This window comes from Pleurodeles waltl, chromosome 1_2 (genome assembly GCF_031143425.1).
Source record: "Pleurodeles waltl isolate 20211129_DDA chromosome 1_2, aPleWal1.hap1.20221129, whole genome shotgun sequence".
Taxonomy (NCBI): Eukaryota; Metazoa; Chordata; class Amphibia; order Caudata; family Salamandridae; genus Pleurodeles; species Pleurodeles waltl.
In genome coordinates this window covers 593,248,993-593,276,649 of record NC_090437.1, presented here as the reverse complement: position 1 = coordinate 593,276,649, position 27,657 = coordinate 593,248,993, and the positions used below count along the sequence as shown (strand labels likewise).

Genomic DNA, 27,657 nt, shown 5'->3' with positions numbered 1-27,657 from the left:
AATGAGAAATTAATGCTCTTTCTCATAAGAGCAGCTATGAACATCTAATTTAGACCATTGTTATATTCATAGTTTTAAGGCCATTCTCAATTAGTGGGAACAAACATGTGCAGCATTTAAACGATAAACTATATTCTTCATTCTTTGCAAATGGGAACTAAACATGTCATAACAATAATTACGTTGCAAGATTGCTTTGTACTTGTTGGTAGGAAATGAGCATCATAATTGATTTGTATCTCTAATTAAGACTGTTGGTATTCATTAGCAGCCCTGCCTTTGACATGTTTATCACCTTTATTTTTATGCCATGCAAATAAGGCAGTTATTGTGTACTGTTAGTATCATTACTGTTCGTGCAATACAATAAATGTAACAACACTATTTCTAATCAACGACTGCATGGATGAAAAAATGAAAGTTCTGACGTAATCTTATATAATTCATGGAATATGTCACTTTTCGTAGTCATTTCACACTCACAGCTGAGCAAAAAGAATCATTTCCAGCTATCCCCGTCTATTCTGGTAGGTGGAAGGGCAAGGAGCCCTGTCTGATTTGTTTCATGCGAGTTAATGTCCTTCACTCGCCTTTTGAACTTAGGAAACAGTCAAGGGCACACAAGGGCAGTTAGGGACAATAACCAGCATTGATGACTAGATCCAAGGTCACTGATTCTGTAAGAACAGGAATATGCACGCTCAGTCACCATCCATCTTACCCTCTCCCTCCAAAAAGTCACATGTCTACTGGTAGAGCTACAGCGGAGGGTCTGTGCAGGGGCAGCTCCTCTTCAGGGTCGTCAGTGTGATTGAACTTTCACTGCTATGTTTAATAGAACCTCTTTAGTTTATTTTTCAAGGAAGATGGTCTAGACTGGCATGACAAGTGCATGAGATTGGCCCAAGAACTCCTGATCAGCCCGCGATCCCCATTCGCAGTGCTGCCACATTAATTTCTGTCTCAAATTCTATACCCGTAGTCCAAGGCAAGAGGATAGGCAGGTGGTGCCTGTTCAGAGCCTGATAATTCCCCTCTACGTCTTACTCCCTTCCATTTTGTCCCAGTTTGGATTTGGAGAAGCAGTGCTTGCTGGCCCCACCGCAACCAGCGAGAGGAAGGGTGGGTATAAGGGATGGCTTTTCACCAACCTAAGCAGCTATGATATGGGGGAATCTGATTTGAACTGGGTAGTGTTGTCATGCATGCTAACATAACCAATTCAGGTGGAAGACTCCAGATTGTTTCAGCCAAAAATTGCTTTATTTTAGCAATCTCCTGCCTAAAAGTGCCTGTGCTTCTACATAAGTCCATAGGGAAAACACAGTCTCCCATTTCTTTTCAAAATCTCCCTCTGTTTGTTGCCAATGTTCTGGTGTCAGAAATATCAGAGCTTCATGCAGTGGAGGTCATTGTTGCGCCAATGGACTTTGTAAATTAGTGCCCTGCTGTCCTCTGTGTCCTGTGACCTATTGTATTCCAGTGTCTCCTGCAGCCTTAAAATAATCTGCAAGGAAGGGGCTCATGTGAGCCCCCTGCACTGCCAGTGCAGCTGTCTAACCCCTCCTCCCACGATGGAGTGGATCACTCCTCCCTTCAGCCTCGAGACCTCCTTTTCTCAGTAGGAAAATCAGAAAAATAATTAAACAAGATAACCTAAATATTTATAATTTAAATGTTTCAAGAGAGCATAGCATTCCTGCCTACTTCACCACATGCCCGATCTCTAATACTAGTTGGACCTACTCAGGCAATCATCCCTCCCCAGTGTCCCATACAGAATGTACAGAAATTGCATCCCCATCTGTTCCTTCAAACTGACCCTAGCCCCAGCCACCTCAAATGTTCTCATATTTCCACTGACAATCTCTTCCTCTGTAAACTTCCCTTTCCCCCTTTTACAATGTTCTATACCTACCTTCCAAAAACAATACAAAGGGGGGTCCCACTATCCTGCTTTTGGGCAACATCCTGCTTTGCCACCATGAAACCAAAATTCACTAGAATCTTCTGGTACTGTGACATATGTTGGTCTCCATACACCCAGTAGCGCCAATTGAGGCTGTAACTCCAGTGGCAATCCTGTGGCCCCTTCTAATGAATCTTACACCACCTACCAGAAACCTTGCAGACGGGGACAACTCTATAGTTATGTAAAATGTGGCCTCCATCCTGCAGCCCCTGAGACGGTCTACACTTTCCACCCTACTGATCCTGTGCAGGAGCGATCTAGTGTAGTGTGTTTTGTGGACAATTTTGAGTTGGATCAGGCAATAACTTGCCTTTATTGCTACCGCTTTGGGGAATCCTAATGCATCTGCCAGTCTTCTTTGTTCAATTCTCCCAGATCCTGCTCCCATGTAGTTTGCAATTTCAGAAGGAGGGCTTGTATGTTTCTCATTATTGTATCATATGTCAATCAGATGAGTTTACTGTCCACACATCTGTCTATCAAACTTCCTTCCAAAGAGGAGTCCTCCTGGGACTCCTCCTCATGCTGCACACATTCCCGGAGTGTATGTCTCAGCTGGTCATATCTTAGCCACTGTGTCTCTGGCATCTGGTATGCCTGTCTCAGAAAGGTGAACGGCACCACCCCATTGGCATCCCAGATGTCTGCCAAGGTGAAAAGGCCAATATTATCCCAGTCCTGGAAGCCTTTCAGTGCCACCACTGTTCGTAATCTGGATCCCTCCCATAGTGGCATTTTCGGGGTCAACCCAGTGCCCCAACCCATCTCACTGGTCAGCTTCTTCCATGTGTCTATTACCGTCCCAGTGGCCAGACCCACCCCAAGGGCAAGCCTACCTCCACACAATGCATGCACAGAGCTTTGCTCGCCCATGCCTAGCTTGTCCTGGTGAAACAATGGCTCCTCCAAGTGCACATATGCCCAGTGGTTAACCACGCTAACCTGTGCTGCTTCATAGTATTTCCAGATGCATGGTAGGGTTATACCCTCCTTGTACTTGGATCTTTGGAGGACTTTCAGAGCTATGCCCGGTTTTCCCACTGCCAAAGGCAGTGTTCTCACATGCAAGGCAAACAAAGCATCCGGGATCTTGTATTGACTGTTTTGAAGGATATATACCAGCCAGAGAACAGCTATCATCTTAAACATTGCCGCCTTTCTACAAAATGAAAGGGGTAACATATGCCAGAGTTTTGCATCCCTTTTTAGCCCCTTTAGCATCAGCCCTAAAAAAATTGCCTCATAATGCAAGTCAGAGCCCTAAGTAATCCAAATCCCAAGATATTTAAACCTCTTAGTTTCCACTCTAATTAGCAAGGATTGCACATCATCTGGCTCCCACTCCTCCATCGGGAACAGTAGGGATTTTCTGTAATAATGGTAAAGTTGTTATGGACAAATGGATTAAACTCTTAGAACTAAAAAAGAAGGCTTGACACACAGAATTCCATGCAGATTTTATGCTTGAGTATCTGAGAGCGGGTGAATTACGGTGCCTTTAAGAGTTAGGAATGTACCAGGATTGTTTGTTGAAATTGGAGAATTCTTTGAAAAATAGTCATTAGTATCTAACCAATGCTCTTGGGATTGGATGATCCTTATTATTGAGACAGCTAGGGAAGTGGTGGAGATAATGACTGAGATAGAAGACCATAGAAGAGGAATTAAGAAAAAAGAACAAGATAGAAGAGGCTAAGATATGGATTGAGGAATCTATAACTGGACTCATTTAATGATTACTTGCTAAAAAGTAAAATTGATAAATTAAAGAAAGACATAAGGTTGTTTTCACAAGAATGCACCTATTCTTATCTGTCTGAAAATTACTATCTAGGATCCAGAGAGAATCTATCGGGACAAGAGAGACAATTTTGGTCCAATAAGAAGATTCTTACCTTCTCTGATACATCTGAATCAGAAGGAGAAGGAAGTTCTAACAGCATTGGAGGGACTAAACTCTATCCCAATCTTTATTCTTGGTCAGAGAAACATTGATCAAAATACCAAGGACCTCTTAGTCAAATGATTGTCATTTGTACTGAGTAGTAGTACTGATACATTTGGCCTTATGAAAGATCTGTTTGCATTTTCGAGGCAAATTACATTGAAGAAATTCTTTATGGACAGACACAATGAATTAGAGGTCAATGCATCTGGACTTAAGCCTATATCTATGTTTACACCGAGTCTGGACTCAGTAGGACTGGAGAAGGGCATCTTTGAGAAGGCAGTAATCATGAAGATAGAAAATATACTTACATTTACTCCCAAACCTCAATATAATATTTCTAAATTAGAAGGCAAGCAATTCAATCCTATAAAGAAGAGTCTAGCCACAATGGACATAGAGGCACTATATATAAACATACCACAAAGACAAACCTTTGAGGCTATCAAATAGACTTTTGAGAGGACAGGGCTAAATGATCGAAAGGAGTTTATGTTACAATGCCTCGAGATTGTGCTTGAGGACAACTTCTTTGAGTTTGACATTGATATCTACAGACAGATTAAAGGAGTCAGCATGGGTGCAGCCTGCGCCCCTTGTGTGGCAAATTTGTATATGGGGCTTTTTGAAGAGAAGCACATATACAATGAAATTGCACCCTTTTATGAGAACATTGAACAATGCTCCAGATATATTGATGATATCTTTTTTTATCTGGACAAGTGAAGATGAATTTTTGAAGGAATTTTGCACCTGGATTAAAGTATGCAATACTAACTTCAGGTTCACTCCAAATATGAATATAGAGAGGGTAGAGTTCCTGGATATATGGATTCAACATAAGGATCACAACACCGAGGTCTCACTGTACACAAAACCGACAGATAGAAATACCATACTTCAATTTGATAGCTTTCACCCGAAATGCCAAAAACAAGGAATCCCTTCTAGTCAGCTCCTACATCTTCGTAGAAACTGTACTAACTTGCAGGACATTAACAGGAATGCAGAGGTGTTATAGCAGAAGTTGATGGCACAGGGGTATCCTAGGTGCCTTTTAAGGGACTCCTACAAATGAGCTAAATATTATAATAGGGAGAGCCTGTTCCAAGAGAGAAGGAGAGAGGAGGAAGCAAAACTTGTACAGTATGTGTGGTACAGCATTCAAACCTAAACCATAAAATCAGGCTAATAGTCAATTTGCAATTCTGGTGAACTCTGTTTTACCTAAGAATGACGGGTTCTGCCAAAGATCCATTATTGGCCAGAATCCCATTCACAGAAACCATAAATGTGGATCATGTGAGGCTTGTGCAGGAGTGATAGTGACCAACACATTACAATGGGGAAAAAAGATTACCCCATTAGACATGACCAACTTCAGAACAGCAAATGCATCTTATTTAATTTGCTGCCCATGTGTATTGGGCTATGGAGGAGAGACCGGCTGTGGTACGATTCATGGAGCACAAATCAGCCATTCACAATAATAGAGTGTGAGCTTCACTTGTTGTGCCCTGGAAGTTGATGAAACATAAGGAACAAGACCTGACCTGGACAATTCTGGAGAGGCTGAAAATAACAGAAGGGTCAGGTGAGACATAATTCCGAAAGAAAAGAGAAGTGCTCTGGATATTTACCTTAGACACAGGCAGACATGGTTTAAATTAATTTTTCCCTTGGGAAAATACAATCATTTGAGTAGGAATTTTTGGTGGAGCCCACCTCCTTCTGACCTTCCCTAAGCATTCTTTATATCTTCCTTCTGGTTCTGTGTCCAGGGAGCGACGAGGTTTGTCCCTATGGATCCTGTATCCATCCGATATGCCCGATTTCCATCCACACTAGTACTGCCCCAAAGGGCAGTATTATTGAATTTTCATGTGCTTATAGGAGGTCTTTCTGTTTATAACTATACATTGCTGTTGGCCCGATCTAGGTTCCGTTGTGGTTTTTTTTTACTCCCTTTCCTGGTCGAATGCTATTTATATACATTGCTTATAAACACACTCAGCTATGAAGTAAGGTTATACTCTAATAAAAAAAAGTAAGACAACAAATACTATAGCAGTGGTCTCCAAACATTTTAATGCCGTGCCCCCCCCATTTGAAAAATAGAAATTATTGCACCCCCCTCAGAATTGTTCACAATTATTTTATAAAGATGGCAATGTTTAAATATGTCTAGACCTATTTAAACATTACAGTTAAGTACTATTACCTTTTTAGGAATGCAGTAATATGCTTCTGCTGAAAAAAAAGGCCTATTATCTACATAATGCTTCTTTTGGCCAGAGTCTGGCACCCCCCCTGATATCACTTGAGGCCCCACCCCCCAGTTTGAAGACCTCTGTACTATAGCCTTCTGCATGCCAAACCAGGTGATTCTAGCCATTAAAGGCCCTCTCCATCATTAGACTGAGCTGACGTTGAAGTGAGGGCCAGTAACATGGAGCGAGACTTTAATGTCCATTGCAGTTCACTTGGATGGGCTTTAAATCTATCAGACATTTCCACCTGATGTGACTCTAATATCCCAGTTTAAAAGAAAAGCTTGAAATAATATACACAAGAAAGAAGGATGGGAAGCCTTCACAGCTTCACTGCCACTGCTTTAGTCTTGCCAAACAAAGCTAAGAAGTTTGACATTAAGAAGCTTTTTTTCTGTTTCTTTGATATTGCTATCTATTGTTCTGTGTTACTGGTGGCAATGTACATCAGTTTGCCCAACCCCCCATTAACGGGCATGAAGGGCCAAAATGTGCTGTCAAGGAAGGAGATAGAAGATCCACAGTCCCTTGCCCCCTCTCCTCTTCACAATTACTTTGCTTTGTTTGGCAAGGTGCAAGGAGCGGGGTCGGGGTGGCTGTGGAGGTTTTCCCTTCCATTTGCTTCTTTGGTTATCACTGCACCTCAGAGCTTAATTTGTGCCAGTGTTTTTCGGTGTTCAGCACTAGCACATTTTAAACACTGCAACTTGTTCCTGGGATTCACCATATGGTGGCGCTCTCAGCCTATTTTTTTAGGCACAGCATGGTTCTTTGGCAATGCAATGTATTAAAAAATGAAAGAGGTTGCGCTTACAGGCCATCCCTGCAGCTTGAGTGACCTGCAGACATCGGAAATGTCACATATGTTTAAGTATGATGGTTAGTAGGCAATGCTGGCACTAAGATTCAGCAGCAGTGGCAGGAGCTGTGGATGGTGGCAGTTTCAGTGGAACACATTGGCACTTATATTTTTCCAACCAGAGTACTGCTGCATCTGCATACTAGTGGCAAGGGTGGAGGAAGGAGGAGGCCTGTGCACATTTCTGTCACTCACATTCTCCCTCACACTCACCCCCAACACAACTCCACATATCCCGATGAGAGTCAGAGGCTATGGATTAGGCGTTGAAATCCATGAGTGCTTATAGAGCACTGCAGGGCTCCTGTATTCAATAGAGCTCTCAGTGTTCCGCTGTTCTATTAACCCTGGAAGGAGTGTCCTTTAACTTCACTGAGCTTTACACATAGCGGGACATATAGTAAATCGATCAAATGTAGCATAGTCAAAAGACAGTGAATACTGAACTTGCATTCACTTACTAAATAAAGTGCTACCTAGTGATATGTTTCTAATGGCATCATTTCAGCTCATATTTGCATTTGCCATCATTGTCTCAAGAGGCTAGATCTCTATTTTTATGCTGTGCTATTTTCATAGGTGTATCTATATTTGCGATTTCAAAATCTGGATGACATTCGTTAACATTTCATTCATAAAATCAGGTCTTTAAAAATGCAAAAGTTACTGGAATACATGTATACATTCTTAATAGTGTTTTCAAGAATTTAGCTTGAAACTATTTAGTTCAGGATTCTTTACCTTTAGTTTGGGAACTGACTTATTGAAGTCTGGACATTTATGTGCCCGAATACAAAATAACAAGTCTGAAATACTTTCTCTCATATTCGAAGTCGGCCTTATTCAAAACAACCGTATACAATTGCAAGTTTATGTACATTTAATGACAGACTGTTTGTAAAGTTAATCCAAAGTATCTGTTCGCCTTTCAGAGTTTTTATGAATTTATTTCTAGATTTTACTCAGCCGGTTATCAAAGTTCCTTACCACAAGATTCATTATAAAATATGAACCCTCAGAATGCGGGGGAGCTGGCAGTATAGCCCCTTGAACACCAACAGCATTAAAGTGTGTGGGGGGGGAGTGCAGGGGGGAGTGCAGGGGTAGAGGTGAGAAGGGCTTAGATGGACCTCAAGGAGTTAGATGGAAACCAAGGAGCAGAAGAAGGGATGAAGAAGAGAAATGGCTCGAGAGGCTTTACAAGGTGACTTGAGTTTGATGTGTTCAGTGTTCACTCCATCCAGAATGGTGATGCATTGACTATCATTATGCAGAATATGCAGGGGCGCAGCTTGGTCAGTACGAATGGGAGGTGTGAGCTTCACATTTCCCAACAATCACGCCGGCACATAACGTTAAAATACATTACAAGACAAAGCAGGGTGCCAGAAAGGGACATTAGGGGAAACGGAAAGGAAGAAGAATGCAGATTGGTAGGGGTACTAGGTGAGAGAAAGCACAATATTTAGTGAAATAACCAACATTTTTGAAGTCTTTCCGAACAGAGAAAAGAAGAGACCCTGTTTGCGCATTTGTCTGGGTGTGTAAACATTCCAGGTTAAAACCTACAGACACCTCACTATACCCGACTGAAAGCACCTCTACCAAACTGTTTATCACAAAATACATTCATTAGGCGGTCATTACAACCCAAACAACCACCCTGAAGCTACGCCCCCGAGAATATGAGGTCTCAAAGGGACTGGTAAATTTGTGGTCAGTGATTCCTTCGTGTGGATTTGGAAGGTAGGCCAGCATGAACTACGATACAGATATGCACTTTTACAAAGTTGCATTGGGGATTTTACTCCCAAATCAATATTGAAAACACTTTTGTTTTTATTTTACCAGCTTTCTACAGAAACATCTTTCAGGATCGGTAGTCTATATGTCCATCTGTGGGGCAGTGTGGTGGAATCCCTCCTTAGGGTTTCAGGGCCCAGCTCGTCTGGCAGCAGCACCCAGAGTGTCTTCTACACTGAGCTGTTGTGTTATTTAATGCTACATAGTTTGTGTATGACTATGTCATACACAGCTATGCAGCAATAGACATATACAGATAATTGTGGTCGACATTAGCAACATTACATTTATATTTCCTTTTGTATTATTCAGCAGCACATGAAATTTCAAATAGAAACTCCTCGCTTAGATATAAGAAGCACTGGCATAGCCAATAGGTCTCGCCTCTGGGACCTTATAAGGGTTCAGCCGGAGCTATTAGCTCTGCCACTGTCTTTAAGCTATGTTGTAAAGTAGTGTGCCTGCTGTGCAGCATGTTGCAAAGTTAACATAAAAAAGTGTTAAACATTTATGTTACCTTTTATATTAGCCAAGAAGATATTATGTTCAACTGAACGACGCTATTAAAAACAGAAATAACAAAAAAGTTTTCTTGTTTTGTTTTGTCCTCGAATGCTGGCAACTTCTCCCTGCCTGTTCTAATGATTGTTATAGTTTTTTTTTTATTGGGGATGGGGCATAAACAACAGGCGGGTGGAGGTTGGGTAATTGTTCCTGAATTACAACACAAGCAGCAAACTGATATTAGGGGATGATCAACAGATGCCAAATTACGAGGGCAGAGTGCACTTATGGCAATGGGGCTCATTAGAAACTGTGTGGATAGAGTCTGAAATCAGTATAATATATGTACAAGCATCGAGGCCAGAGAATGAAATACTGAGGTAAGAGAGTGTGTGTAGTTGGGAAAAACATGAAAGTCAGACTGAGTAAGTATGAGAGAGGAGCAATTGAATAGAAAGATTGATACACAAAGGAAGGGCAAAGGGTAACAAAGAAAGAGAAACACGAGAGAAAGAGCAAGAAATTGTGTGTGTATGTTTGAGAGAGGGCTAGAGGAAGTGAGAGAGAGAATGAGTGAAACAGAGAGGAGGAACAGATGGTGCATGCCTGAATGAGAGTGACCATAGGAGAGATTAAAAGAAATAGAGCATGAGTGCCTGGGTGATGGTCATAAAAAGAAAGACAAGGCAGAGGACTAGAGTCACAGATAAAAAGAGCAGCAGAGGAAAAGAAAAAGAGTAGAGGGGAAATGGTGAGAGGAAAAGTGGACATTTATAAATAGAGGAGAGAAAGAGGAAGAAGAGAAAGGGTGACAGAGGAAGTGTGAAAGAGAGAGAAATTACAATATAGGAAACAGGAAATGAGGGGAAAAGACAAGGACACTGGGGAGAAAAAGCAAAGTAGTGAAGGAGAGAAAGTGAAAACTGACCGAGAAACAAAATGTGAAATAATGTTTGTCAAAGAAATAGATGCTTGAGAACTAAAAGGTTAGGTAATGTTAAACTTAAAAAGTAGAAAGACAAGAGAAGAAAGGTGGAAGATATGAAAGAGGGAACGTTAGGGGGGACACAGATGTGAGCAAAATGAGAGAAATCTATAGAAAGAGTGAGAAGACCGAGGGCAAGAAAAAGATGGGGAAAATAAACAAGTATTAGAGAGAGGCAGAAAGAGAGATGAGGAAAGACGAAGAAGACAGGAAAAACATAAAAAAAGAAGACAAAGGAGCGAGAGTGGTGGGAAGACAGAAAGAGGGAAGAGGAAATGAGGAAGAGAAAAGGGATAGGAATTAGAGAGAGGAAGCAGAGGAAAGCCTGCATGTAACAAATGAAACTTAGAATAGAAACACAGCACAAAACGCTTTTCTAGTCCAGCCCAGGTCTTCAATAACCCTCACATAAGCAGAACTCAAACTTGATATTAACAATGGGACTGCAGCCAGACCAACCCTGGTTAGGCGGATTAGGGCTGTTGCTGTGGGCTGATGGAAATATCAGAAGTGACAGGAAACATGTTACCGCATCAACTAAATAACAATGTCAAAGTACCAATCAATGGCGAGCAGAGCTCCTACAAACATTTCCTGCACAGAGGAGCGAGAAAGTGTCAGCACAGAACAGCAAGCAAAGAAAATAAAACCATTTCTAAAAGATATTATCAAAGTGCCATGCGCGTACGCGTTGCCTGGAGCGATTTGTATATGGTAATGAGAGGACTGCAGAGCTCCCATGCATGATAAAAGTAGCAGAAGAGAGGATGTAACGTGGGGAGCAGCAGCCCCATTCTGCAAGAGTAAAAGGAAGCTTTTTAGAGTCCAAGGAACAGCGATGAGTGTACATATCTGTTAGAGTCTGCAAAGCAGGGGGCATTGCGCATAATGTGCGCCTGCACAATAACATACATTTAAGCAGGCAGACTAATGCACACCCAGACACACCCAGATGTAATACTTGTGGCGTGCATGGGGAGTATACATGTTAATGTAAAGAGTAACACATGAGGTGCACAATTAATAACTAAGGAGTGTCTAGTTACTACGTCACTAAGGTGCGTGGTTATTAAAGGAAACAGTGGAGCCATGTGTGCGGCAGCTGTGGCATGCGGGGTCGGTAGTTGTTATAATAGAGTGTGAGGTTGCTGTGGGACCTCTTTAGCCCCAGTGCACTACTCCCTGCTTCTTTGCCTCTAAGTTTGGGTGGGGGTGCTGCCCCCTCACTCTGGCTAGGCTGCCTGCTGCCAGCTCCCTCTCCCAGTGAGCAGGTGACTCACCAAATTAAACACTCCATTGTTTAGGCTTTCACTGAACAGCACTTCTGTCCCGATGCACAAATGAGTGTGTAGTTGAGGGGACGGCACCAGAGGGACGAGACGCTGCAGGCAATCACAGTCTACTGCTGCCATCAGTATAGGAGCACATGCAGTCTGGACTGCCATCCACTGTGCTAAAACGGAAGCGCTATGAAAGGGAGGGACTGACCAAGGGGCTGCAGGAGGTGATGAGGAGACCAGCAAAACCGGGGATGGAGGCAATCCAAAAAGGCATAATTACATTTAAGAACATTGCTTGAAGCACGACATTCGTGAAGCGTTTGCCACGCTGATAAAGCACAAACAAAACACAACAAACACTTGACTGAATCTCAAGTGAAGCGCTTGATTACATTGAAGCACAGCCTGGTAATCCGAGGAGGCAACAGATGGCCAGAGATGACTACCAAAAATGATCAATAAGTGAAGTCTGCTGGGAGGAAGGACGAGGGGCCATTGCACGATGTAACAGGAGGAAGCGTGACGTAGTGTGATGGTTAACAAAAATGTTCTGTTAGTGAAATCGCCTAGGGAGGGAACTAAGCACAAAAGGGAAAGATATTGCACCACTAAAAATGAAGCATTTAAGACAAGCACAACAAAGAATGAATGGTAAGAGTGGGCGTGGTTAAAAGCCCATAGATTGAATACAGCATATCTTGCAGACAGCGCTGTGCGCTGCCTAGGCTCAACTTAAAAAATGGTCTGTAGATAAGAATACTGTAGTGACACAGTGGAATTGTGTCTTCACAGGCTAATTATTGTTGGGATGAGGGTGAGAAGAGAGGATTAACTACAAATCGTGAGCAGTCCAGAGCCACAAAAGTCTAAGTGTTAGAAGAATGTGAAATTCATACTTAATCAATGTGGTAACAGTGTACCCAGGACATCCTACCGAGGAGGAAGTAACACTTACAAGTCCGTTAAACAGTTTTCAATACAAAATACATTCAAATGGCTACCCCAAAGCTCAAGACACACCATCACCCAGGCCCTCATCTTCAGCTGACTGGACTATAGCAACGCTCTCTATGTAGGTATCGCAGTTCACCTCCTCTGACAATTACAGATCGTACAGAATGCTGCAGACAGACTCATCCTGGATCTCCCTAAATGAACCCACCTCTGCCCCCTACCTCAGGGAACTCCACTTCAGAGGTTTCTCCTTCTCCTGCCTAGCAGCGAAGACATGGAACCCGCTACCATTTCGTCTCCAGACCTCACCATCTTTCTCAGGGTTCCAAAAGTCCCTCAAAACCTGGCTATTTGCCTAATCAAATGGACCCTGCCATCACCTGTATATCCTCACGAGTGACAAGAAGTGCTCTACAGATCTACTGATTGATTGACAGAGGTTGTAGTAAAAGAGGATTTCAGTGAACAGAGCTAGTGGTGTGAATGATTTAAACTTTGTGAAGTGCATGGTGGCCATATCGCAGAGAAGATGTATGATGTTGTGGATGCTGGTGATCGTAGTTTGCATCAGGACAAGAAATGCAGTAGGGCAGGGCCTGAACTGCATATTGCTTTCAAGATAATGGTTAGAAAACTGAAGCTTGCCTTATGTGGTATGTTACACTATACTGTGGGATGAAGGTAGAGCAATGAAAGGTGTACAGGCACATTTTGAAAACCTAACTTTGTCTAGTGGCTGAATGTAGTAGACATGGTGCTGAAATAAAGAGCACAAACAATCTGTCTAAAGAGTATTTGCAGAAGTGTGTTGCATTTAGGTGTTCTGGTTCTTGTATATGCACTCTGGTTGTCTGCATGCATGCTTATATATAGCCTTATAGTCTGCTGCTGAGGTCTTTACCAGTTTTTAAAGACCCAAAACCTGAGTTATAGCCTGAGCCATTGTTCTCAAACAACTCCCCAAGTCCCTTTATATTCATCCTGGTCATAAGTGTGTGATAGCCTGGTAAAAATGTTGCTGGTGCCCTGGGTATATTTAAGTAAAGCAAGCAAGGGGAATAGGCTTCATCTATCCCTTATTATTTAACCAACTTTGCCATTCCCACCCTACAATGCTCCAAATATTTACTTCCTGTGATCTTTGACTTGTTTTTTTTATTGGATTTACCACTGCTGACCAGTGCTAAAATGCTTGTGCTCACTCCTCTAAACATGGTAAAATTGGCTTACACCCTATTTGCAGTTTTAATTTACTTGTACGTCCCTAGTATGGTAGTACTACAGGTAACTAGGTCCTGCAAGTTAAATGCTACTAATGGGCCTGCAGCACTCCTTGTGCGCCCATTTAAGTAGCACTTTAAACATGAATCAGGCCTGCCATTGCAGTCTGTGTGTGCAGATTTAAACTGCCATTTCGGCTTGGAAAAATAAACCTTTTGCCATGCATAGTCCTTCAATTTTTATACATGTAATTCACCCTTACGGTAGGCCCTATGGAGCCCAGAAGGTAGGGTGTGGTGTATTTAAGAAGTTAGACATGTACTTTTAAGTTTTCCATGTCCTGGTAGTAAAAAACTCTTAAATTCGTTGTCACACCCCTAGTATAATAGTACTAGCTGTATCCAGGGCCTTTAAATTATATGCTACTATTGGGCTTTCAGCACTCCTTGTGCACCACTTAAGTAGCCCTGTAAACGTGTCTCAGGCTTGCCATTGTAATCTGTGTTGGCAGTTTTAAACTGCCATTTCAACCTGGCAAAATACATCTTTTGCCAGGCCTAAACCTTTCATTTGTATACACCCTTCACCCCTAGAGTGGGCCCTACACAGCCCAGAGGGCATGATGCAGTGTATTTAAAGTTAGACATGTACTTTTACATTTTCCTAGTCCTGGTAGTGAAAAAGTCTTACATTTGTTTTCCCTACTGCAAGGACTACCACTCCCATAGGATAACATTAGATTACCTTATTACATTAATTAAGTGACAGGTTTTCAATTGTTGAGTTTGCTCTCTAAAGAATTATAATTTAAAAAACTTTTTCATGGTAAACTTGGATTTTAAGTCACAATTCTGAAAATGCCACTTTTAAAATATTGTAATTTTTTGTATCCATACCATTTGGTGCCTGCGGCCTGCATTCTGGGTTACACGACTAGGTGGAGCTAGCAGTTGGTCCTGGTGTATTTCTCCCAGTCAGTGTGATAAAGGGGACTAGCTGTTGTAAGCATGGGCTATCTCTATCCGGATGAGGGAGATGACGTGTTAGACCTGTCAGCCTTGCAGTTGTCTTCCCCCAACTTCTTGCCTTCCTCCTCCATTTTTTCTGATGTTGTTTTTGCTGGAATTAAGACTATGCACACTTAAACACAGCTAACCAGTGCTAATGTGCATGTGGCAACTCCTTAAAACATGGCACTATTGGCTTATCCCCAATTGGCATATTTAATTTACTTATAAATCCAGAGTAAGGTGGCACTACACATACCCTGGGCCTGTAAATTAAATGCTACTAGTAGGCCTGCAGCACTGATTGTGCCCTTCAAACATATCTCAGGCCTGCCATTGCAGAGCCTGTATGTGCAATTTTAAACTTACATTTTGAGCAGAAAACCTCTTCCCAGGTCCAAACCTTCCTTTTTAATGCATATAAGTCACTCCTAGGGTAGGCCCTGGACAACCCCCATGGGCATCATTTATGGGTCATCAGGGTTTGCAGCTGCAAGCCTGAGATTTCTCCATGTGACCCCTGGCACTGTTGTGCGACCCCTGGCCTCAAAGGTGGCAACATTATTGCAGGGACCACAGGGGCAGCTCTCCTTATCAGTGTCAGTTGGGGCTCCAGTTGGGTTGTTTTCTGTCAGGTTTTTATTACACTAATAGTGAATACTATTCTGTTATACACTAAGAATGTAATAGAAAATGGAGGGCAATTAGCTGGAATATGACCCTCCATTGCAGCTGATGTAAGTAAAAAATGCTTCTAAGTGTTTTCTGTATGGTTGCTATTGGGTGAAAGTGTGTTTTTGGTGGGAAAGTGTGTGTGTATGTTTGAATGTGTGTGTATATGTAAGCATGTTTCTATGAGTGAAATGAAAGGTCCAAAGGTGTGTGATGTCACTTCCACTACCCTTGGTATGTTGGTAAATTGGCACCCATGACAGCCCTAAGGGTATGGTACAGTGCACTTAAAAAGTTGGACATGCACTTCTACGTTTTACATGCCCTGGTAGTGAAAACTCATAAATTCATTTTTAACTACTGCAAGGCCTATCTCTCCCATAGTATGATATTGGAGTTACCTAATTACATTCTGTAAGTGCAATGTGACAAATGGGAAGGGATAAACAGTTCATATTTGATGTCTCTAAAATCACAATTTTTAACATCCTAACTCATGGTGAAGTTGGATTTTAAATTGCAATTCTGAAAGTTGACATTTTCTTACTTTAGCCATTTAGTGCCTGTAGCCTGTCTCTGTTCACACAACTGGGTGTAGCTGACAGTTGAGCTTTGTGTACTCCTCCTAGACAGCCACACAGTAGGGAGCTGAGGTGTGTCTGGATGGACCATCACTGGCAGGATGGGAGGGAGGCGCTGGGCACAACCCCACTTGTACCAACATGGGCTGTGTCCTTCCTCCACCAAAATGGGAGCATAGCCCCTGTAGTTAGTCTAGAGCCAGCGCAGGGAAGGCACAATGCGTAGGGACATCAAAGGGAAACCTCTATAAGCTTCTCCCCACTTCAAAGGCACAACTGGTAGAAATACTGGACTCAGACACCAACTCTTCAGTACCCTTCTGGACCTGTGGATATTCTGCCAGGAAGAAAGACTGCTGTGCTGCTACAAGCACTGCCACTCTGTTGGACTGCTGCTCAAAGGGAACTGCTGCCCTGCTGTGCTGAACTGCTGCCCTCTTGCTTAGGGAAGAAGAACTGAACCTGCAACTTCACCCTGAACCCAGGACCCTAGAGTGACTCAAAGGGCTAGTCTGCTGGCCTCCTGGTCTGAGCCTTAGGGACATAAAAGGCTCCCCAATAATGAGGCTTATAGACTTATAAAGTGCATAGCTACTAGGCATGACGTGTCCCAGCACTAGGATTCAGACTCCAGTGAGAAAAGAGCGCACAAAAGTTACTTCAAAAGTCAAAAAGGCCCAAAGATCCAGGTTTTTCACTTTTTGGGATGTCGCGTATGCTCTAATTATTCTAATGAGACTACTGGATTTTGAGCAGCAAGATCGTCCACGGTGTGGGAGAATGAGTCTGACCCACTGTGGGTGACACCTGTCGCTCTTAATCCGGGTTTTGCTCCGGCTAACTAGCAGTGCCTCGTCTCTCCCGAAAGGTAGAGATGATTGGGCAGCTGAGCGCATGACATATCATACTTCTCAGGGAAGTCGTGGTCACTCAGGTCGCATCCGGTTCTCTCATTCACAATTCGGTCTCATATATAAATGACAATGCAAGCAGTATAGGTTTTAAAGACTGGTTTAATAAAATGACTGCATTTTAGAAAGCAAAGCGTGAGCTGCAATAACCAGAACGACACAACATGACAATATTAGTGCGCTCTCCCCTCCTCACCCTCCCACCTCTCACAGACCAGCCCCGCCCCACCCTGAACACACTGCTGGCTGGGCCAGCAGGTGAAAGATACAACGATAATTAAATCTCCTTGTTTAGCCGGGGGAGACACGCCTTTGCCATTGCGAAGGAGCAGCACCGGATTTTCACTGATTAAAGTGTTGTACAAATACTTTACACATTGCCTTTAAGTTAAGCCTGACCACTCCATGCCAAGCTACAAGGGGGCTGAGCATAGGTTAATTTGGGGTTTGCTTGTTGTCAGAACTGTGGACTTAAAGTATAACCATCTGTAGGCCTAACTTGGACCTTGTATCTGGAGTGCACTCCAATGCAACTAGCGTCAATTTGTGACTTTGTCCCGGTCCTGGGCGACCAGATGACTGCAGTTGGTGCTTTTTTTACCTAAATGTCTGAAAATGCTTCTCACCAGTACTAATAATTATATTTTTGACATTTTAGTCTCCAATAATTTATCACAATTAACTCAATTTTCCTAAATTGGTGTAGGATTTTTCTGATGTTGTGTTTTCACTTTATTGCTGTTTGTTGTGCTGCATGACACATTGTCTCTATGTTAAGCCTGATTGCTTTTGTGCCAAGCTACCAGAATGTTAAGCACAGGTTAATTTGGTAACTTTAGTGGTTCGCACTAAGAGGGCTTGTAGATGTTGCCTGAGATGGGCGCACAGCCTCGTCAACCAACAACTTAATTTCTCACAGTGCCCAATATTCTTCCTGCAGCTTCTGATGGGAATATCACACCATTACATCTGCCCTAAGGCCACATAAAACCCTCCATATAATATAATATAATAGTGGGGGATGCAGTGTCCTTTTGCTTTAAGTAATATTATCGATGTCTGGTACTGATCGACTACCCCTGTGATGGTGCTTCACAAAAAATATAGTGGTAGGACAACTTGAATATCAATGAATAGATACAGAAATTTAGCCAGCACTATTGTTTTCAGAAAATAAATCCTACCCTTAGCTGATTATAGCAGCCTTGTGTGTAATTCCACCAAACTCCCTATACTCGGTAAAAACCTCCCTTAATTATCTTTAATTAGCATGTTGATATTAGAGCTGATGTCTTAACAATCATCATAGTAATTTTTTTCATATAAATTCCATATCCAGCCCTGTCTTGTTAGTTCTATCAATCAATGTGGGTATTTTGGATTTACTCCACGTTATCTGCAGCTAAGTAATCATAATGAGACTCATTGTCCACATTTGGACCATAAATTACAACTAGCATTACAAAGTTGGCAGCTATGCTACTATGCACCATAACATATTTTCCATTCTCACATGAAACCACTTTATGCATACAAAAACCTACCTTAGTATGAATTAAGGTTATTATCCACCTCAAGTGCAAGGGATAAGATGAGAAGTAGTCTGGCCAAGGCAGAATGCCTGTTGTGAGTCAGGTGGTTCTCCTGAAACATGACAATAGTCACCTTATGTGTTTTGAAGTAAACAATTACTTTCCTGGCTATAGTAGGGTGATTGAGGCTAAGCATGTTCCATGGTCATACTGCCCCAATGATGCATTCTGTTAACTCACTTCACCAGCTCTTATTGCTAGGTTCCTTCAATGTATCTACTTATAGTAGACTATTCATCCAATCTCTGTATGCCTAATCTGACATATTCATGATTTATGGCAATTATTGTTTTAGTAGACCTGGCGTGGATCCTCCATTTACCTAAAATCACCCACCGCCTTCATTTTAAAATCTCTCACAATTCGGTGTAAAATCTCTACCCCTTTTCCAGCATCAACCAAAAATCAATCAAATATACATTTATACCCCCCACATCTAGTGAGCAAACTCCTACGTGGCAGAATACTCCTTAGTGCCATTATGACAATGCCTAGTTGCTATCACCCATAATCTTATTACCCATCCAGCTATATTTTAAATTCCTGTCACTAGAGAAAGCTGTAGTAAGAATATAACCATATATCCCATATCCAATATTCGATCTTCTTGTTAAATTCTTGTATTGTTTATTTAGTGTCATTTGTTAATGTATGTTTTATTCCTCAACCATCTGCCATGTGCCTTGCCTCCTATGAATGTGACAGTAGACCTGGAATGTTCCTGAGAAGTTTAGAATGTCCAGGGGTAAAGGCAACAGATTGAAGAAGGGTGCTCCTAGGAGGATGAAGAATTCTAGCTGGTGTTGTGTGAAGAATTCTACAGTAATTTTTTATTTCTTCTCCATCATGAATGCTGTCTTAACATTCTATAACGTGGTACTCTGACCGTGTGATATGGTAAGTTGTGCACATCCTTCCACAATTGTCCCATCAGTTAGTTTGCTCAGTGATCACAGCACCTCCTAGATGTGTTCATTCTATCCTCTGGTCTTCCACTCAAGGTGGGTTTGCTGGATTAATCAGACAAATTTTGCTCTGTAAATCAATAACATCTTCTGCTGAGCTGATGAAAATGGGCCTTTTCCCGAAATGCAATAAGCAACTTTGTTGGGAACAAAACATAACTGCCAGGTAGTATCTTGTTTGAGTTCATAAATGATTTCTGGGCAGCATGAACTCTCGAGGTGAAGCCAGGAAAGATCAACACCTTAGATCCTTCATAGCATAATATTCCTTTCTCTCTGACCATCTGTAGAATGGTAGTATCTCTGTCCCTAAAATTCTAGGACGTCTACTAGGTTCTGGTGTAGCAGCAAGAACAGTGGAGTACTTAAAGAAGGAGGGTTTGCCAAGCCATTCTTTGGATAGATTCTAGACAAAAATCTCTATTTTGCCTCCTATTTACACTTACAACTAAAGCTCGAATATTGTTCCATCGAGATGTCTTCAATCTTGGCTTGAACTTGGAGCATCTGGGATTCTAGCCTATGGACAGCTCCGGTTATCGCCTCCTCAGCATCCTCGGTATAACATTTCCTTTGCTCTGCCTGTTTAGTCCTGCCTCCTTGCTTATCAAGCTAGGCTTGGATATAATCAATTTTAAATGTAATAGCATTTTGGTACCAATGCACTCAACGCCAGGTTTCAACCCAACAAACATGCCTTTTATGTCTGGGGTTCCCTTTCTGCCATGAAAGGGAAGCCTAGTCTCCTGCTTGTGACCTTTTCCCATATTTACTACAGGGTAGCTTTAGGGAGACTAGATACAGCCAAGACATGGTACAGCAACGCTCCAATAAGTGGTCATTTGATTCCCTTCACAGTCTCAATTTCTGTCACATGGCATTAGCTGATTAGCAAATAGTTCACTTTCCTGCACCTTCCAATGCATTAAAATAGACTGACTTTGCATTATCCAGTGGACCCCCAGGGACAGCATTTCATGATAATAAACCAAAATGGTGAATTTAGGCAGTATTGCTATTTCTTAGGTCACCTGTTGTAGTTTGTCCCTTTAAGAAAATGTGTAAGTAGAAAATGTGCAAGTGTCTAGCCCTGCCCCAAACTCGAACATTTAAGACAGACTCATGGTCTTCAGTTCCTATTGGGTAGCAGGCTCCACGGGACCCTGGCTACAGGCCCATCATAGAGAGTCAGCTGGCCAATGACACCCCACTGGTGGGTGACCCCAATGTATATGGACACTCACTCATTCTGCACTTCTAGGCCCACAGTTCCAGTCATTCTTTTGATACCTTTCCCCAGCTCGAGACTTCACCTCAGTCTGTCAGTGGGCCTAGACACATTGCTGCTTCCAAGTAACAAATAGCACATGTATTTGTAGAGCACACATACACACCTTGGGGCATCTTGCTGCTGCATAACTGTTATTTATTATTACCCAACTCAATGGTACTAATTGTTATTCATCTCATAAGAATGAAAGGCTGAGTGGTCTGCTGGGATTTGAACCTGAGGCTGTGTGGTCAAAAATAGGTTTTGGGAGTGGATACATAGGTCCACTGAACCACCTGACCCAGTAGCATGGACCTGATGGGATTTGGACCTGAGGCCGTGTGGTGAAAAACAGGTTTTTCGAGTGCATACATAGGTCTACTGAGCCACCAGACCCAGTAGCATGGTTCCACACACATTCTAATAAGTTTGTAGGGCCACACAGGATCCTCCTCCTTAGGACTGCGGGTTCAGGAATCAGAAAGTGTGCTCACTGCAATGCACATGGAATTAGTTTATTGGTAGTGGCATTGGTTAGGGAGTTCCATACCAGCACTTAAGGTTCAGCCGTCTCACCAAAAAGCATAGCACGTGCAGAGAGAGCTCAAGTTCTCCGAAGAGCGGAAAGCTTCACTACCATCATATAATGATCTCTACTAAAATGGTACCAATACATTTTCGCTGCTCATAGAGTAGGCTGGTGTCGTGTGGTTCCTATTATGGTAATAGGACTTCATGTTTTAGGGCGGCAGCACCACTGCATGTAGTGGACTGAGTCGGTCCCACACCGTCTGGAAGCTGTTGGCCTATTTCCTGGCTAGTCCGCAGTGCCTCACCCACACATAGAAAGTAAAGGTGATTTGCAGCAACCTAAACATGATTCTCTGACTCCTCAGGGAAGTCATGGTGAACAGATCATACGCCTTGCACTCAGTTGCAAAGACTGACACAAGCCAAGGCAGAATGAGAGATGCAAAGTAAGTTTCAAAGTATTTATCAAAGCAATTGCATCCAATTATAAAAAGCATGGGCTGCGATAATTAGGCAGATGAAGCATGACACATTGATCATTGTTACCAGCGGTGTAAAACAGATAAACAACTCCACCACCTTTATTTGATTCTAAAAGCCTAGATATTTCCCACATATGCCCTCAATCCAAAATCTGAGAGCATAATGGTGCTAACGCTTCTGCCTGGCTCGATCTAATGGAAGGAACCCTATCCCATACCTGAAAGCTTGGCATGGGTCTATCTGTTGTCTGGATGGCAAACCTCTCAATTGGCTGAAGAGTCAGTGCCATATCAGCAAAGCTGTCAATGGAGTGGTGCTGGACGGCCATGACTGGAATACCCTCTGCCCCTCATGGGCCTATTTGGTGTTTATATAATAAATCATACAGTGGTGAAAGAACATGCCTGACGTGATAATGTGCTAAGAATGAGGACAGGCTCCCAGACGCCTGGAGTGGCAATACTATTTAGAATATCAAGTACCAGTCTTGGCAGCCTTGAACAGGGCACAAAATGAAATGTGTGCAAAGGGCTGATAAAGTGTGCAGCGCAAACAACGATGTATTCTCAGAAAAGGCAACTGATAAAAGTATAAAAAACAAGCTAAAATATGGCTATGCAGAAAGGTATGAAATGAATAAAAACGTGTCTACATGTAAAAAGGCCCCAGCTACGGGCCTTATGCTAAAATAAGGGTGTCCATTTCAGCTCGTATCTCGCAAGAAACTCACAACAGTGAGCATTTTAGAATGTTTCTTTCTTTGATGATGTCTGCTCGGGTTTTATTGCACAATTCACAGGTTGACCCGGTTGACAGCAGATAATGTCATTTGATTACAATTATTTAAAGAATTCGCGACGTTTTGATGTAATGTCATAGAACCATTTTTTACTAGATGAATTGAAGAGTCGTGAGCTAGCGCCAGTAACTAGCATTCCCTAGTCTCAGATCTCGTTCTCTGCTCTTACCGCTTCTGAAGATATCAGTATGCCTGTGCTTCACTGCCTCCAGCTCCCAAAACATCCTCAGGAGAAAGAAACTCTGGACTCCCTGGGCAGCGAGCAGCAGCACGATGAAAAGAGCCAGACAGAGCCACAGGGGTTGCAAAAAAGTCGATTTATTTCTGGGACTCCTGATGTATGTTTTCCTGCAAAAGAATAAAAACAGTTTATAGATTTCGTCAAAAGGTAAACCAAGTATATATTTTACGTTGCCTAAGAAAAGCAATTGCGAGGCCCTGCAGTAATAAACACCAGGTAATGATCACAAAGTATATTCTCATGGTCACAGTATGGAACACGTGATATTTAATGTTATTTATTTTGTAGGTAACGTTTTCACAGGCAACAACGTGGCTATGAAGCTACCTGAGGGTGAAAGACCAAAAAAACTACATTATATTTATTGTTTTAGCCACACCTTTGACTCTTCCCCATGCTTACTGACCCCGACCCCACAACATGCAGCATCACAGTTCCCATACTTTTTTAATGCAGGGTGTTGGTGAGGAAATCATCAAGAACCCCTATAAAGATTGCTGTATACAGGTGCACTGCAAGGTTATCATTTACTATGCTTTAAAAACTAATGTAAGTGAACATATAACAAAAACTGTGTTGTAGAATGCATCATTTTTCCCATTTTTGTCCATATTGTCTTGTGGGGAGCGAACCCCCCAAGCACCATTGCAGTGGTCAGGCTGGCTCGCTATGAACCCTATGGGGGACAGTCTGACAAAATGTGCCAGGGCTGCTTTGGGTTCCGAGTCCAGCCCTGGTGAGGTATCACTGTTACTATGCGCTATTCCCTCCATTGTGCCAGAGCATTCCGAGTTCTGGAGAAGGGATGGGGAACAGGATCTGCTAGTTGATGTTTCCATGCTGATTTCCGCATGTTGGGTTCTATTTGTGGCTGGAATTGCACTCAGAGATATATGCTTTCACCTGGCAGATAATCTGGATCTGGATGGTTAAGCCTGTTATCGAGCAAACAAAGATTCTGACCTGACTCGTGATTTGTCCTCATTGTGCCTCTCTCCGATGCACTTTTGCTACTGAAAGCCATGGCATCCCAAAACCCAATCACATGTAAAGCTTATGCAAACAGTTCAATCATTGAATACATATATATGCTCTTGTCATTATACTGGGTTCTATTCTGAACATGCCTAAGCGTATTTATTTTCTGTTAGGCCTTGTAGCTTACCTAGAAGGTAATTTCCAAATGTGTTATTATTCAAGCAGACTTCTGGATAGAAAACCACTGTACAGAGACAGATGGGCAACATTGTCCTGCATCCGGGCCTGTCAAGGCTAGGCACACACATGACGAGGCTGCAACAGCAGAGAGCAGAGACTGAAGTATTGTTACTCATCAATAAGTAATGACTTTGGACATATTTACTGGACGCACTGCCATCCTTATCCCGGGAGCACGCGGGAAATAGGTTTTCTGGCTTCTTTTTGCACGAAAATCATCTTTACAGGGGTATAGTTTTAGATTGCTGCCAAAAACAACTACCCAGTCTTCTTTGATGCATAAACGAATCCGCACACTAAGTGACCGAGCCGTCTGGCTGGATATATATATGAGACATTTGTTTTCTGTCAATGACCCGTGTTACCCAGAACTCAGAGTTTATTTCCTCAAGCATTTATCTTCTTTTATCTTTTCCAAAAAACATTATCTCTGCTTCTCTTGTTTTAAAATATTTCTTTTTCTTTTCTACTTCCTTCAAATGTTTAAGTTTAATAGATTTTGGAAGTAAAACAGTCAGTCATGTAAGTATCCGAACTTGCATGCATTTTTGGACAGTGTCAACAAAGTCTAAAATAGCTGAGAAGATATATACAAATATGCACAGTCCTGCAGCTTCCTCACAATGAACCGCCCCAAAACGGAATTTCTGCTGCTTGCTGGTAAATACAACCTGCAGCAATCAGTCCAAACCTGACTTAACAACATGAACTTGGATGGGTTTGAACCTCAACTTCCACCCCATACCAAGTAACTTTGGTTGACGAGGATACCGACCTCACCCACAGGGAACACATTGTCAAGAAATCCAAGGCGAGCTGATACCATCACTCGCTACTAAAAAAGTGATAGAGGTTCTTCCAGAAAGGAACTCCAGAGCTGTCATGCAGGACATTTTACTCTGACAACTGAATAGTGGCAACGCCCTGATACACCTGCTCACAGATGCAACACTGACCCCCTCTAAAAGCATCGTGCATGTCTCTGCCCTCCTGATCAAGACATGAATAAATATGACCTCATCACCCTAGCCTTGATATATTTTGACTAGCTCCTTTTGTTGACCCACTCCATATTCAAGACCATCTGCATCATAGACAAAGTTTTCACAACCAGATCCCCTAATAGGCTGACAAGCACCCCGATCTCTGGTAGTTCTTGGCACACATACAACCCGGACTAGTGTGACCATATTTTGAGAACAAAAACCGTGATAGGCCAGACATTCACATATAAAAGTAGGATTGAAGCCTTACAACTATATTTGGCCTGGCCCATTATATATATATATATATATATATATATATATATATATATATATATATATCTTTGGTTTGAGTCCTAGTATATGATGTCATCTGTGTAAGACGCTCCCAGACAAAAAATCCTCTGCTCAGTTCAGTAGTATATCTAGACTATTTATAATTATTTACAGCACGTGACACTTTATCTGGATCTTGATTTTAGAAAACAATGGTGATTTTACTGATTGTTTATTTGATCAAAAATATGTGTAAATTGAAGCATTTATTATATGATAATAATTCAATATTTATATTTTCTATGATTGCATGTATAAATATTTGATCAAAATCACTTGATAGAATATCTGCTGATAAATTTTAATAACATTTTGCATTGGATTTAATAACGATATGATATTTGATTCCATTAGGACATATTGTTCTGGGCTCTTTTACAATGCAGTAGTGCCATCTTAATTGGTAATGAACAGCATTTACGTTTGTTCATTGTTTTCAGCTACCATAATGATTGATGTATGCCTTTAATTGTTAGAATTTCTATCAATGTCCATGTTAGCATGCAATAACATAGGTAAATTTATGTGAAGGCAATATTATGAATAGAATATGTACGTTAAAGTCAACTAATTGCATGTTAAAAGATGGCCACACCATTAGCTTGCACTAGCATGGTATGGAAACAAATGATGGTTTTTAAACTATGTATATAGGATGCAGTTTTATCGGCTGAGTTTGTCCAGTAGAAGGCGTTTGCCGAAACGCGTTGACAGTCTTTGCAGGAGACCATGGTTTGATTACATGGAATAAAGCTGATGAAATTCATCATTGAATATTGATTTGTCTGTGTCCTCGTGAGTCTGTGAAGGAGTTGGTGCAGCTGTTTGGTGGTTATTGTCCCACCAGTTGTGGATTAATATATATATATGTTTTTGCGCTAGTTACAAAACTATCGCTTTCAGGTTTGAAGAGAAAATGATGTGGGCTGGATGTATTGGCTCAGCTCATCTAATTTAAGAAGAGAAACGCTCTTGCTTTAAATGTAGAATTAACATGGAGGCTTTAAACTTTGAAGCGCGCAAGTATAAAAGTGAATAACAATGTGCCCAGAACCACTTTGGCTTTTAAATCTACTGAAGATAAACTATGAACTGGGACTTTGAATATCAGATAAATATATGCTACTATGGCGACGCTTGCAACTATGCGATTTATGGAGAAATGTCAGTCCCATTTCACTTACAAGTACAGCGAGGAGAATAAAGAAGGACAAGTATTTAAAGCATTTGCAAGTGAGTGTTTCTCTTTATTTACCGGCATTTGAGAAAGGCAAGTCAGCCGAAACGCGTCATGTTGGAGGAAGCTGGGAAACCATAGAGTGCTCCTTTCGGCTCCAAAGTGGAGCCTTTTTGTTTTGCTGTAATTACCGTGCATGCCATTTGCACGGAGGAGGCACCCATCCTTAAAGTGTTCAGCAATAGGAATGGCATTTGTGAAGGAATCTCTACGTTATTGCTAGAACCGCCATAGCCCGGAAAGACTCTAGTATGCCTGCTGTTTGTTCAGGACATGACTACATGTTTTTGCGCTAGTTACAAAACTATCGCTTTCAGGTTTGAAGAGAAAATGATGTGGGCAAATAGATGGCTGGATGTATTGGCTCAGCTCATGTAATTTAAGAAGAGACACGCTCTTGCTTTAAATGTAGAATTCACATGGAGGCTTTAAACTTTGAAGCGCGCAAGTATAAAAGTGAATAACAATGTGCCCAGAACCACTTTGGCTTTTAAATCTACCGAAGATAAACTATGAACTGGGACTTTGAATATCAGATAAATATATGCTACTATGGCGACGCTTGCAACTATGTGATTTATGGAGACATGTCAGTCCCATTTCACTTACAAGTACAGTGAGGAGAATAAAGAAGGACAAGTATTTAAAGCATTTGCAAGTGAGTGTTTCTCTTTATTTATCGGCATTTGAGAAAGGCAAGTCAGCCGAAACGCGTCATGTTGAAGGAAGCTGGGAATTCATAGAGTGCTCCTTTCGGCTCCAAAGTGGAGCCTTTTTGTTTTGCTTTGATATATATATATATATATATATATATATATTCACTGAAAAAAACTAAAGTTACAGGGACGTTATAGTTAGGTTCTGAATTTACTTGTCCAAAACCATAGAAATTCACCTGGTATAGTTAGAGTTACCTAAAGTAACTATAACTCGTGCCCTAAGGTAACTATAACTTGCACCCCCACCATGCACAGTTTTTTCGCCCAAAACTTTACTGCAAATATTACATTGGGATGATTACTGATGTTATCAAAG

At 41.8% G+C, this 27,657-nt stretch overlaps 1 protein-coding gene across 2 annotated transcripts in view; it reads right to left on the bottom strand.

The window, feature by feature from the left end:
• LOC138301712 (uncharacterized) overlaps positions 1-27,657 on the bottom strand; it is a 326,933-nt gene that overhangs the window by 234,239 nt on the left and 65,037 nt on the right. For both annotated transcript variants that reach the window (XM_069242229.1, XM_069242227.1), the window contains exon 2: positions 22,777-22,955. In XM_069242229.1, the coding sequence (XP_069098330.1) occupies positions 22,777-22,955 (179 nt within the window). The remainder of the gene's footprint in view (positions 1-22,776; positions 22,956-27,657) is intronic.